The 15,075-nt window shown below is 49.4% G+C and overlaps 1 protein-coding gene across 2 annotated transcripts in view; it reads right to left on the bottom strand.

Moving 5' to 3' along the window:
• Window positions 1-1,742: 1,742 nt before the first annotated feature.
• SUMO1 (small ubiquitin like modifier 1) overlaps window positions 1,743-15,075 on the bottom strand; it is a 35,468-nt gene continuing 22,135 nt past the window's right edge. For both annotated transcript variants that reach the window (XM_088460717.1, XM_088460718.1), the window contains exons 3-5: window positions 14,920-14,997; window positions 11,222-11,293; window positions 1,743-2,300 (exon numbers count right to left, since the gene is read on the bottom strand). In XM_088460717.1, the coding sequence (XP_088316843.1) occupies window positions 2,232-2,300; window positions 11,222-11,293; window positions 14,920-14,997 (219 nt within the window). In that variant the 3' untranslated portion in view covers window positions 1,743-2,231. The remainder of the gene's footprint in view (window positions 2,301-11,221; window positions 11,294-14,919; window positions 14,998-15,075) is intronic.

The raw sequence follows: 15,075 nt of genomic DNA, 5'->3' as shown, positions 1-15,075 counted from the left end.
CCTTAATACATATTGGGAACCATATGTATTGTGGAAAACCTGAGAACACAGCAGTTTTATGAGGTTTTGCCGCATTTAATGGATACATCCCGCCCCTAGCGCAGCCTGAGTAACCCGCTCAGACAAACACCTTACAGGATCAAGGCTTCAATAGTGACAGCGGGGGAAAGGCCCTGTATACACAAATCATGGCTTATAGGGAGACACCACGATGAGCATGTAACCATGACCGACTGACCTACCGAGTCAGTGCCACCAAATTCACCTTGAGCAGAAGGACTGCACTTTCCGCTTCCACCATCATGTCAGTGGCTGCCGCCATTTCCGCCATTATATGTTGGAAAAGTAAAAAAATAAATGAGTAAATCAAGGCTGCCGATAGTTTAAGCCAGAGGTTTCCAAACTCCACCATTACAGTCCACTTTTAAGGATAGTCATGCTTGAGCACAGGTGGCTTATCACCTCAGTCAATTTGATTTAACCATCTGGGCTCAAGCATGGATATCCTTAACACCTGGACTGTAATGGTGAAGTTTGGGACCCTCCGGTTTAAGCAAATGTAACTGTGCTCCTGAGGGGGGAAAAAGAGGGGGAGGAATTCTATTTTTAGAGCCAAACTGAAGATACCTTGGCTCCAGTGGAAGCCCCTAGAGATGTCCCAGTGATGGCCATGTGAGTGGAAGAGGAAGTAGGGTGACATACGGCTGAAGCTCCTCTCGCGTCATGATGGGATGGCATAGAGGCGAGGAGAGACGGCTGCAGACATCGCTGTATTACAATGTACAAAGTATCACTTTCATCTCTACCTTTACACCACAAACATCAGATCATACACAAACTAACAAGTGTTCAGGATGTAAAATGACATAAAATCAGACAAAAACCCCATAAGTGTCATTAGTGGCTCCTAACACCTGGAAACAACCTGGATAAACACTTCCAATAAAATGTATTCAGCACTAAGTCTATAGGACACAAAGACAGGACTTCTATGTCTATCTAGGTCTAGTTATTATTTTACCCTACAGCAATCTATGCCCATATAGTATAATCCCAATCTACTAGCTGCCACCACCGACAAACACACAATATTTACACCCACTTCTAGCTGCGACTTACAGCTTCCCACATAATAGGACATAGCTCTAATAATAGGTCCTCCCGTCACAGTCCCCACATCCCGTCACAGTCCCCCCGCATCCCCGTCACAGTCCCCCCGCATCCCCGTCACAGTCCCCCCGCATCCCCGTCACAGTCCCCCCGCATCCCCGTCACAGTCCCCCCGCATCCCCGTCACAGTCCCCCCGCATCCCCGTCACAGTCCCCCGCATCAGTCCCCCGCATCCCCGTCACAGTCCCCCGCAGCCCCGCCACAGTCCCCCCGCAGTCCCGCCACAGTCCCCCCGCAGCCCCGTTAGTCCCCCCGCAGCCCCGCCACAATCCCCCCGCAGCCCCGCCACAGTCCCCCAGCAGCCCCGCCACAGTCCCCACATCACTAAACATCTCTCATGGTCCGCACTGCAGTGTTCTCCCATCTTCTTCACATCCTGCATTTATTGGTCTGTCCCCGATTGCCGTCTGTCCTTATTTCCTCACTGATACATTACAAATAACTGCAATAACAATATAACACAATACACAGCAACGAAGAGCTGAAGTCACCAAAATAAAAAGACAAATTTGATCTCTGGGTCTGTTTTTTTTTTTTTTTTTTTTAACATATCGAACTCGAATTAAACCAATACAGAATGATTTTTTTTTTTATTTAAAACCCATGCCCCCCCACAAAAATAAGATACATCAAACATTTTTTTTTACATAGGGAATTTTGTAGCATGACCACTTCTAAAAACACAATTGGGACATCTCCTAGGCAGGCGCTGGGACAGTTAATCATGGTGCCATGGTCATTTCTGTTAAAAGTGAAGCAATTCCAAAAATCACCAATAAGTTCTCTCCTCTAGTCACAAAGTTACCATCCGAGCCCTGAGCTGGATCCGCACGATGCACAGGTGGAGACGCCAACGAGGCCATAACTGGTGGAGGCTGCAGGGGCTGCTCGTCTTAGTACATAGAGCGGCTGCTGAAATGAGGCGATGTTGAAGTGAAGACAACAAGTTGATTACAACGCGAAAGGAAACAGTACGGAGAGGGGGGATAAACGTCTTATTACAAAATAAAAATAATAAAAATAAATCCAAAATGGCAAAAAACGAGATTGCCAAAAAAATTTAAATCAATGAGTGGCCCCCAGTCTGTTCCTGATAAACCTCAATGACATCTTCTTCCTCCATGCCCAGCTGCAAGAGAAGAAACACGTCACTGCAACGCTTAGGAGAAGGAAGGACTCATCAGCAACAATTACACAGGGATCTCAGTATCAGAATAAGATCTTCTAAACCTTCCTCTGTAGTCAGGTCAGCCCTGACGTCCGGCCGTTCTTCTCTGTGACCTCTCCATGGACCATTCACTGCAACTCCGTAATCTCCATACTAGCAATGACGGGGCTGCTGCTCTGGAGAGAGGGGGAGAGCTCGGATGTACCGGCTATAAATGGGTGACCCGGGGTGTGTCTAATTCCTCCCTCCTCCATAATCTCACACTAGCAATGACTGGGCTGCTGCTCTGGAGAGAGGGGGAGAGCTCGGACGTACCGGCTATAAATGGGTGACCCGGGGTATGTCTAATTCCTCCCTCCTCCATAATCTCACACTAGCAATGACTGGGCTGCTGCTCTGGAGAGAGGGAGAGCTCGGACGTACCGGCTATAAATGGGTGACCCGGGGTGTGTCTAATTCCTCCCTCCTCCATAATCTCACACTAGCAATGACTGGGCTGCTGCTCTGGAGAGAGGGAGAGCTCGGACGTACCGGCTATAAATGGATGACCCGGTGTGTGTCTAATTCCTCCCTCCTCCGTAATCTCACACTAGCAATGACTGGGCTGCTGCTCTGGAGAGAGGGGGAGAGCTCGGATGTACCGGCTATAAATGGATGACCCGGTGTATGTCTAATTCCTCCCTCCTCCGTAATCTCACACTAGCAATGACTGGGCTGCTGCTCTGGAGAGGGGGGGAGAGCTCGGACGTACCGGCTATAAATGGGTGACCCGGGGTGTGTCTAATTCCTCCCTCCTCCATAATCTCACACTAGCAATGACTGGGCTGCTGCTCTGGAGAGAGGGAGAGCTCGGACGTACCGGCTATAAATGGATGACCCGGTGTGTGTCTAATTCCTCCCTCCTCCGTAATCTCACACTAGCAATGACTGGGCTGCTGCTCTGGAGAGAGGGGGAGAGCTCGGATGTACCGGCTATAAATGGATGACCCGGTGTATGTCTAATTCCTCCCTCCTCCGTAATCTCACACTAGCAATGACTGGGCTGCTGCTCTGGAGAGAGGGGGAGAGCTCGGATGTACCGGCTATAAATGGATGACCCGGTGTATGTCTAATTCCTCCCTCCTCCGTAATCTCACACTAGCAATGACTGGGCTGGTGCTCTGGAGAGAGGGGAGAGCTCGGACGTACCGGCTATAAATGGATGACCCGGGGTATGTCTAATTCCTCCCTCCTCTGTATTCTCCATACTAGCAATGACTGGGCTGCTGCTCTGGAGAGAGGGGAGAGCTCGGACGTACCGGCTATAAATGGATGACTTGGTGTGTGTCTAATTCCTCCCTCCTCCGTAATCTCACACTAGCAATGACTGGGCTGCTGCTCTGGAGAGAGGGGGAGAGCTCGGACGTACCGGCTATAAATGGGTGACCCGGGGTGTGTCTAATTCCTCCCTCCTCCATATCTCCATACTAGCAATGACTGGGCTGCTGCTCTGGAGAGAGGGGGAGAGCTCGGACGTACCGGCTATAAATGGATGACCCGGGGTGTGTCTAATTCCTCCCTCCTCCATATCTCCATACTAGCAATGACTGGGCTGCTGCTCTGGAGAGAGGGGAGAGCTCGGACGTACCGGCTATAAATGGATGACCCGGGGTGTCTCTAATTCCCCCCTCCTCCGTAATCTCACACTAGCAATGACTGGGCTTCTGCTCTGGAGAGAGGGGAGATCTCGGACGTACCGGCTATAAATGGATGACCCGGGGTGTGTCTAATTCCTCCCTCCTCCATAATCTCACACTAGCAATGACTGGGCTGCTGCTCTGGAGAGAGGGAGAGCTCGGACGTACCGGCTATAAATGGATGACCCGGGGTGTGTCCAATTCTTCCCTCCTCCATAATCTCCATACTAGCAATGACTGGGCTGCTGCTCTGGAGAGAGGGGAGAGCTCGGATGTACCGGCTATAAATGGATGGCCCAGCGTGTTTCAGATTCCTCCCACCCCCCAAGATCTGATGTTTACAGCAGCTCACCAGCACGGGGTCCAAGCAGAATTGAGCATGCGGTAAGGGTCCCAAGGGAGTTGTGAACACGGCATTTTTCAATAGTAAAACACTTTCTCTGGTTGTCCAACATGTCAGTGTGTGTGGAAAATCCCCCAAAGACTACACCATAGCATTTTGTGTGTGTTGAATGTTTTTAGATAAAAGAAAATGAAATGATTTTTGATACTCACAGGTTAGATCCATTTCTCTTCCTACATCTGGGGGACGCCTGTAGATATTGGGGTGTAGACGGCGTTGTTCCAGGAGCAGGAACAAACTAAAGTTGTGTGAGGTCGCCTCAACCCCTTCTCTAACCCACCATGCACACCTGCCTCAGGTAAGACTTAAGCCCATAGGAGACCGTAAACCACACGAGAACAAACACTCAACAAACTGAAAAAACAAAGTGTAGGACACAAAGGACGGGAACGCAATGTCCCCTAGATGAATTAAGAGAAACTGATTATACATTCATTACCAAAATGCCTCTTTATTTTTAAGCATTTTATTTAAGCAATACTCTGGCAATGGAGATGTTCCAAAGATGTCTTTAGGGAAAGGTACCAAACTATGGCTGCGTGGAAATCTTTACGCCTTAAAAACATCAAATTTGTAGAACTTTGTACATGTATGAATGAAGACCAGGTGGCTGCTTTGCACAATTGTCCACTAAGGCTTCATGTCACGCCTCACAAGAAGTGCTCACCAATCTGGTAGAATGGGGCAACAGGAGATCAAGAATCTCAACCCCTTCCAAAATATACGCTTACCAGATGGATGCCGTGATCCATCTAGCCACTGTTTCATCGCTAGCTGTGCTTTGAGCTCTATATCTGGAGTAAATTGGCTAGGTATGGAATTGGCTGCTACCCAATTGGAGCGCAAGAGCCACAAAAACAACCATGACCTTGGTAAAGACTTCAGAACTGTGGCCAGAATGAAGGGAAGAGCCATAACTAGGTAATGGACAGTGTAATGATGGGCGTCTTAGATTGGGATATGCAGGTACGCATCTTTTAAAGCAATGAACTCATTCCGCTCCATGGAATTGATGACGTGACTCCACCTTGAACTTGTTGACCTGCAGATGTAAATTGAGTCCTGAGGTTCAGGATGGGCAAATAAGTCCAGTTTTGGGACCAAGAACATATGGGAGCAAAACCCCAAACCTCTCTGGTCCAACAGCACTGGAAGGATCACTCCCAACTTCAGTAGGTTTGTGACTGATCCCAGCAGGGCTATATAACTGATCCCTGGGAAGAGACATGGTGAAAAACACCAGGATGGACCTATTTCTATCATACTTCCCTCTCATCAATCCAAAGAAGAGGTCCACTGGTCGTGAAACCAACGCAAATGGGCTACCACCACACACAGGTTCAGGTGGGAAGGTGTCCTGCCAAGCGGTCTGCTTTCCAGTAGGCTTTGGGTGAGGGCACCTGCTCAGACCAGACTGCCTGCTCCTCTAGTACCTCCTAATAGGAATTTCTCAGACTTCCAAAGTACCTACAGATGTGTCCACATACATCTTACCTCCATGCACTACAAGTCGTGTTAAACATAATGCATGAGCACTGTGCAACTTTTTACCTTCAAATGCGTCAGCGGCTGTGACACTGTAATGCAGATTTTCGTGTGCAGATAGAGCCGCAGTCGCACACACAATATAGGCATGCCGCATATTTTATTCAGCAGAAGGTGCCTGTACGTTCTATTCACAACGCTGTGCGAAAGATGCATATGAAAGTAAAAAGTTGCACAAAAAGACGCTCTGCACTACCGGGTCACACTACACCATGGCGCGACTAGAAGGGCTGTTTAACATGTATGGAAGTAAGATGGATGCACATCTGTATTACCGTTGTAGTCTTCACTAGAAAGAAGGAACTCTCACCCCCAAGAGTAAAAGCGATACCACCCAGAGCAGATTGTACATCCACCTCCCAGCATTTAGGCCAGAGTGCGCGTCTGGCAGCGACGGCCAGGGCATAAATTCAGGACACACCGAGCACAGCATCCATGACCTCGCCACCCATCCTGACTGTAACCCCACACAGATATTCTCAGCCCACCTCCTCGCAGCCTAAGGAACGCACCAGCAGCGACAAAGATTGATGTAACATTTCCTGCACAAGCCGCACAGCGATCACCTGTCTCCCATGTGCTGTGAGGACATCTGACCACGTGTGCAGTAGGACAGACTGTTCCCAGACAGCCCAGGACCTGGAGGAGGGTGTCTCCACAAACAGAGAAAGGACTGACAGTCCATAGAACACAATCAACACAAAGTGAGAGCGGACTGACGTTTATAAAAGTAGTGAATAAGGGCACTAGTAAAAAGCATGTATGCAAACAGACTAGGCGCTAGTGATCCCATAACCCACAAACATAAGAAACAATAGCACACTGTCCCGGAAATAAACAGATGCACCAGAAAGAGATCAGGAGCACTGTCCAGAAACAGTGACTATAATGAAATCAAATTTATTACAATCAATATAATAATACGTTGGGGGCTTATTTGTTTACATCAGTGCAGCTGAGTTGACCTGCAAGAAACTTTTTTAATACCATCTAACTGAAAGCACTGGGGACACTACTATATGGCGTAGAGAACACTACTATCTAACTGAAAGCTCTAGGGACACTACTATATGGCGTAGAGAACACTACCATCTAACTGAATGCTCTGGGACACTACTATATGGCGTAGGGAACATTACTATCTAACTGAAAGCTCTAGGGACACTACTATATGGCGTAGAGAACACTACCATCTAACTGAATGCTCTGGGACACTACTATATGGCGTAGAGAACACTACTATCTAACTGAATGCTCTGGGACACTACTATATGGCGTAGAGAACACTACCATCTAACTGAATGCTCTGGGACACTACTATATGGCGTAGATAACACTACTATCTAACTGAATGCTCTGGGACACTACTATATGGCGTAGAGAACACTACCATCTAACTGAATGCTCTGGGACACTACTATATGGCGTAGAGAACACTACCATCTAACTGAAAGCTCTGGGACACTACTATATTCCGTAGGGAACACCACTATCTAACTGAAAGCTCTGGGACACTACTATATGGCATAGAGAACACTATCTAACTGAAAGCTCTGGGACACTACTATATTCCGTAGGGAACACCACTATCTAACTGAAAGCTCTGGGACACTACTATATGGCGTAGAGAACAATACCATCTAACTGAAAGCTCTGGGACACTACTATATTCCGTAGGGAACACCACTATCTAACTGAAAGCTCTGGGACACTACAATATGGCGTAGGGAACACTATCATCTAACTGAATGCTCTGGGGACACTACTATATGGCATAGAGAACACTATCTAACTGAAAGCTCTAGGGACACTACTATATTCCGTAGGGAACACCACTATCTAACTGAAAGCTCTGGGACACTACTATATGGCGTAGAGAACACTACTATCTAACTGAAAGCTCTGGGACACTACTATATATGGCGTAGAGAACACTACTATCTAACTGAAAGCTCTGGGATACTACTATATGGCGTAGGGAACACTATCATCTAACTGAAAGCTCTGGGACACTACTGAGTGTCTCATGCGCCGATGCGCTCACAACTGGGTCGATTGTCCCCACAGAGCATGAGCACGACGGAGCCGGCTCCGTCGTGCGCATGCGCGAGATCCGGCTAGCGACGGGCGCCCCGTCGCTAGGGGTCTTGCAGCAGACGGGGCGAGCTGTCGATGTTGAGTGACAGCTCGCCCCGTTTGCTGGGCGTGCCGGGGGCGTGCCCGGCCAAACGTAAGCGTTCCGATCGGAACGCTTGCCGTTTGGGGGCAGCCCCACTGACATCATTGATGATGTCAGTGGGGAACTTCCTGCTCAAACAAAGCAGGAAGTTCCCTGGGGCTTACGAGAGCGCCGACCCAACCTCAGGGTCTGGTCGTAAGCCCCGATGGTCGCGATGGTGATGACCATCGCGACCATCACCCTGAGGTTGGGTCGGCGCAAGCTTAGCTTGCGACCTGGAGGCAGCACTTCAAAACAAGAAGTGCCCGCCGTCATTCAGAGTGAGCTATCGCTTCTTGCGATCAGCTCTGAATGAGGGCCTGAATGCTCTGGAACACTACTATCTAACTGAATGCTCTGGAACACTATCTAACTCAGTGGTTCTCAAACTCAGTCCTCAGGACCCCACACACGTCACGTTTTCCAGGTCACCCAGCAAGTGCACAGGTATTCATTACTCACTGACACATTTGAAAAGACCCACGGATGTAACAAATTATTTCATTTGTGATTCTGTGAGGAGACCAGGAATACATGCACTGTTTGGGGTCCTGAGGACAGAGTTTGAGAACCTGTGATCTAACTGAATGCTCTGGAACACTACTTTGCGGCGTACAGAACACTACTATCTAACTGAACACTCTGGAACACTACTACCTGGCGTAGGGAACACTACTATCTAACTGAACACTCTGGAACACTACTACCTGGCGTAGGGAACACTACTGTCTAACTGAACGCTCTGGAACACTACTACCTGGCGTAGGTAACTACTATCTAATTGAACGCTCTGGAACACTACTATATGGTGTAGGTAACACTACTATCTAACTGAATGCTCTGGAAACCAGGGGAAAGTTTCTTGACAATTTCCTCTCTGACAGTGGAGAGTTACTGAGTTTAATTGAGAGTGACTTATTATTGTTGGAACTGAAAACTAATCACCTGCTGACTTGTTTTCTAACCATCTAACAAATGAATCTGCAGACAATTGACTAACACTAACAAATGGTAGCCCATGAATGTGTCACACTGACAAATGGTAGCCCATGAATGTGTCACACTGACAAATGGTAGCCCATGAATGTGTCACACTGACAAATGGTAGCCCATGAATGTGTCACACTGACAAATGGTAGCCCATGAATGTGTCACACTGACAAATGGTAGCCCATGAATGTGTCACACTGACAAATGGTAGCCCATGAATGTGTCACACTGACAAATGGTAGCCCATGAATGTGTCACACTGACAAATGGTAGCCCATGAATGTGTCACACTGACAAATGGTAGCCCATGAATGTGTCACACTGACAAATGGTAGCCCATGAATGTGTCACACTGACAAATGGTAGCCCATGATTGTGTCACACTGACAAATGGTAGCCCATGATTGTGTCACACTGACAAATGGTAGCCCATGAATGTGTCACACTGACAAATGGTAGCCCATGAATGTGTCACACTGACAAATGGTAGCCCATGAATGTGTCACACTGACAAATGGTAGCCCATGAATGTAGAGGAAGTGGCAAGGGAGTGTCTATAGAGAGACTCTGTAGATCGGTGAACCAATGCCGCCTGGGCCAGGCTGGGGATATTCGTATCACCATGCCGCCTTCTTGCCGTGCCAGAGCGTCCACGAAGGCTGCTGAGGTGTCTCTGGTCCAGGATCCGTACCTGGGGACCATCTGGTTGCGACGTGAGTAAATGTGGTCTACGTCTGGTAGGCCCCATTAATCCACCAGGAGTTGAAAGACTTCTGGGTGGAGAGCCCACTCCCTGGTGTGTATTCACTGATGGCTTAGGAGGCCTGCTTCCCAGTTGAGGACTATGGGAATGAACACTGTTGAGATTGCCTAGGAGATAACATACGGCCCAGACCAGGATGTTTGCCACTTCCCGCATGGTTGCCCAACTTCGCGTATCTCCCTGATGGTTGAGGTACGCTACAGCAGTTGCGTTGTCGGACTGGATCTGGACTGGCCTGCTCCGAAGGAGGTCTTGCGCCAGAGTGAGTGCTCTGTACACTGCTCGAAGCTCCAGAAGGTTTATGGGCAGACTACTTTCCTGGGTTGTCCACCATCCCTGAAAGATTTGATGACTGATTACAGTGCCCCATCCTCGAAGGCTGACATCTGTAGTGAGAAGTTCCCAATTTGGAATCCAGAAGGGGCAACCTTTGTCCAGATGGGACGTCTGTAGCCACCATGAGAGGGAAAGCCGAACCTCTGGAGAGAGGAGGATCGTCTGGGACCGGATCAGATGATACTGCCCGGTCCACTCTGATAAACCTGTTGAGGAGTCCGAGATTCAGAATAGGCCGATGAGACCCATTCGGCTTCTGACTCAAAGAGAGAGTGGAATAAAAACCAGTTCCTCTCTGAGCCGAAGGAACCGGTATTATCACCCCTGAAAATAGCAAGGAGTGAATGGCCTCCTGAAGGGCCAGGGCCTTGATAGGGACTGATGGGGGACCTGTACAAAAAAAATGCTGGGGAGGACGCTTCATGAAGGTGAGCGCGTACCCCTGAGAGACCACTTCTCGGACCCAGGCGTCTGTTGTTTGACACAATGAGCCGGAAAATTTAAGTTGACCTCCAACCCTGGGATCAAGGGCACAGGCATAAAGAGCTGAGGCAGATGTGCATGGTGGGACGTAGTCGGGGGGAGGAGGTGGCGAAGAAAGCAGTATAGCTTGAAGATTATTCCTGCTCCTGTGACAGCGCCCCCTACGCCCCATTGTCTGCGCGTACCCCCATATAGGATGCTGGAGAACGCATGTTTGTTTGCGTCCCCCCCTACAGAGCTTTCCCACCTGTCATGGTTTATGTATAATGATGTAACATGAAGGCATGTATAACGATCAGTGACAGCAGATCACACAGATATACAGAGTGTGACAGGGACTAAGCAAATGGGGACCGGCTGTGTCACCTCTAGGTGCAGTCCCTATGTGGCTCCTGTCATCCCATCCGCTCGCCCGTCTCTCACAATTACCCCAATGTGCGCAGAGTACCATGCATGCCAATGACTAACCTCCTTAGGGGTCTGGTGATCCGAGATCCTCTGCCCTTCAAACAGGAACCGTAGCGAGTTCATCGGGACGCCCTATAGATGGACAATGGTTACTCAGCAATTCTGGGGCACATTGGTTCCGTCATGACATCCCGGGGAGGTGGCTCGCCAAATCAAAGCAGTAATACGCAGGTCATGTCAGTTCATGACCAAAAGTAAAAAGAAAAGATTTTTTTGGAGAATAGCGCGGACAGTATAGAGAAGTTATACAAAACGAAGCATAAAAATATATAAAATTACATCTGAAGTAAAAAATACATATTATTATGCTATGTGTTCATCTTATTTATGCGGGCTATAACACGCAATGTATGTGCCTGATCCCGCGGGCTATAACACGCAATGTATGTGCCTGATCCCGCGGGCTATAACACGCAATGTATGTGCCTGATCCCGCGGGCTATAACACGCAATGTATGTGCCTGATCCCGCGGGCTATAACACGCAATGTATGTGCCTGATCCCGCGGGCTATAACACGCAATGTATGTGCCTTATCCCGCGGGCTATAACACGCAATGTATGTGCCTGATCCCGCAGGCTATAACACGCAATGTATGTGCCTGATCCTGCGGGCTATAACATGCTAGACACGGGCGCCTGCCGGGGATGGGCTGCCAGACACGGGCGCCTGCCGGGGGGGTGGGGGGTCTTCTGCTAGACAGGGGCGCCCACCGGGGGGGGGGGCTGCTAGACACGGGCGCCTGCCGGGGGGGGGGAAGGGGGGGCTCTGCTAGACACGTGCGCCTGCCGGGAGGGGGGGGGTGGGGACGGGGGCTGGTAGACACGGGCGCCTGCCGGGGGGGGGGGGGGGGGCTGCTAGACACGGGCGCCTGCCGGGGATGGGGGGGGGGGCTGCTAGACACGGGCGCCTGCCGGGGGGGGGAGGGGGGGCTCTGCTAGACACGTGCGCCTGCCGGGAGGTGGGGGGGTGGGGACGGGGGCTGGTAGACACGGGCGCCTGCCGGGGAGGGGGGGGTATGCTAGACACGGGCGCCTGCCTTGGGGGGGGGGGGGGGGATGGGAGGGGGGGGCTGCTAGACACGGGCGCCTGCCGGGGGGGGGGTGGGCTGCTAGACAGTTGCTGCACATTCGAATATAATTCTATCTATAATGCAGTGTTTCTCAAACTCGGTCCTCAGGACCCCACACACAGGTCACGTTTTCCAGGTCACCCAGCAGGTGCACAGGTGTATGCGTTAGTCACTGACACATTTTGTAAGATTCACAGGTGAAGCTAATTATTTTACTTGTGATTGTGAGGAGACCTGGAAAACATGCACTGTGTGGGGGTCCTGAGGATTGAGTTTGAGAACCTGTGTTCTCATGTACAGGCCAACACACCCCACACTGCCAGCGCTGTACCCACAGATCTTACACTGCCAGCGCTGTACCCACAGATCTTACACTGCCAGCAGTATCTCCATACAGCAATAATGTACCCAGCACTGTACCCACAGACCTTACACTGCCAGCACTGTACCCACAGATCTTACACTGCCAGCAGTATCTCCATACAGCAATAATGTACCCAGCACTGTACCCACAGACCTTACACTGCCAGCAGTATCTCCATACAGCAATAATGTACCCAGCACTGTACCCACAGACCTTACACTGCCAGCAGTATCTCCATACAGCAATAATGTACCCAGCACTGTACCCACAGACCTTACACTGCCAGCAGTATCTCCATACAGCAATAATGTACCCAGCACTGTACCCACAGACCTTACACTGCCAGCAGTATCTCTATACAGCAATAATGTACCCAGCACTGTACCCACAGATCTTACACTGCCAGCAGCATCTCCATACAGCAATAATGTACCCAGCACTGTACCCACAGACCTTACACTGCCAGCAGTATCTCTATACAGCAATAATGTACCCAGCACTGTACCCACAGATCTTACACTGCCAGCAGTATCTCCATACAGCAATAATGTACCCAGCACTGTACCCACAGACCTTACACTGCCAGCACTGTACCCACAGATCTTACACTGCCAGCAGTATCTCCATACAGCAATAATGTACCCAGCACTGTACCCACAGACCTTACACTGCCAGCAGTATCTCCATACAGCAATAATGTACCCAGCACTGTACCCACAGATCTTACACTGCCAGCAGTATCTCCATACAGCAATAATGTACCCAGCACTGTACCCACAGACCTTACACTGCCAGCAGTATCTCTATACAGCAATAATGTACCCAGCACTGTACCCACAGATCTTACACTGCCAGCAGCATCTCCATACAGCAATAATGTACCCAGCACTGTACCCACAGATCTTACACTGCCAGCAGTATCTCCATACAGCAATAATGTACCCAGCACTGTACCCACAGACCTTACACTGCCAGCAGTATCTCTATACAGCAATAATGTACCCAGCACTGTACCCACAGATCTTACACTGCCAGCAGTATCTCCATACAGCAATAATGTACCCAGCACTGTACCCACAGACCTTACACTGCCAGCACTGTACCCACAGATCTTACACTGCCAGCAGTATCTCCATACAGCAATAATGTACCCAGCACTGTACCCACAGACCTTACACTGCCAGCAGTATCTCCATACAGCAATAATGTACCCAGCACTGTACCCACAGATCTTACACTGCCAGCAGTATGTCCATACAGCAATAATGTACCCAGCACTATACCCACAGATCTTACACTGCCAGCAGTATCTCCATACAGCAATAATGTACCCAGCGCTGAACCCACAGATCTTACACTGCCAGCAGTATCTCCATACAGCAATAATGTACCCAGCACTGTACCCACAGATCTTACACTGCCGGCAGCATCTCCATACAGCAATAATGTACCCAGCACTGTACCCACAGATCTTACACTGCCAGCAGCATCTCCATACAGCAATAATGTACCCAGCACTGTACCCACAGATCTTACACTGCCAGCACTGTACCCACAGATCTTACACTGCCAGCAGTATCTCCATACAGCAATAATGTACCCAGCACTGTACCCACAGACCTTACACAGCCAGCAGTATCTCCATACAGCAATAATGTACCCAGCACTGTACCCACAGATCTTACACTGCCAGCAGTATCTCCATACAGCAATAATGTACCCAGCACTGTACCCACAGATCTTACACTGCCAGCAGTATCTCCATACAGCAATAATGTACCCAGCACTGTACCCACAGACCTTACACTGCCAGCAGTATGTCCATACAGCAATAATGTACCCAGCACTGTACCCACAGACCTTACACTGCCAGGAGTATCTCCATACAGCAATAATGTACCCAGCACTGTACCCACAGATCTTACACTGCCAGCAGTATCTCCATACAGCAATAATGTACCCAGCACTGTACCCACAGACCTTACACTGCCAGCAGTATGTCCATACAGCAATAATGTACCCAGCACTGTACCCACAGATCTTACACTGCCAGCAGTATCTCCATACAGCAATAATGTACCCAGCACTGTACCCACAGATCTTACACTGCCAGAAGTACCTCCATACAGCAATAATGTACCCAGCACTGTACCCACAGACCTTACACTGCCAGCAGTATGTTCATACAGCAATAATGTACCCACAGATCTTACACTGCCAGCAGCCTCCATACAATGACAGTGTACCCGGCACTGCACTTACTTGTCTCTGGCAGTAGGACTCTTTCAGCTTTTTCAGGTGCGTTGTCATCTTTACCTTGAAATGAATCTCACTGCTGTCCTATAAGAGAAGAGATACCGTCCTCCCGTTACATGGGAGCCTAAGCGCAGTATATTAGGGATACAAATATTGCTAACT

The sequence above is a fragment of the Taudactylus pleione genome, unplaced genomic scaffold (genome assembly GCF_031769625.1).
Source record: "Taudactylus pleione unplaced genomic scaffold, aTauple2 ptg000976l, whole genome shotgun sequence".
Classification (NCBI taxonomy): domain Eukaryota; kingdom Metazoa; phylum Chordata; class Amphibia; order Anura; family Myobatrachidae; genus Taudactylus; species Taudactylus pleione.
The sequence above is the reverse complement of the archived record's forward strand: the minus strand, read 5'-3'. Positions and strand labels throughout refer to the sequence as shown.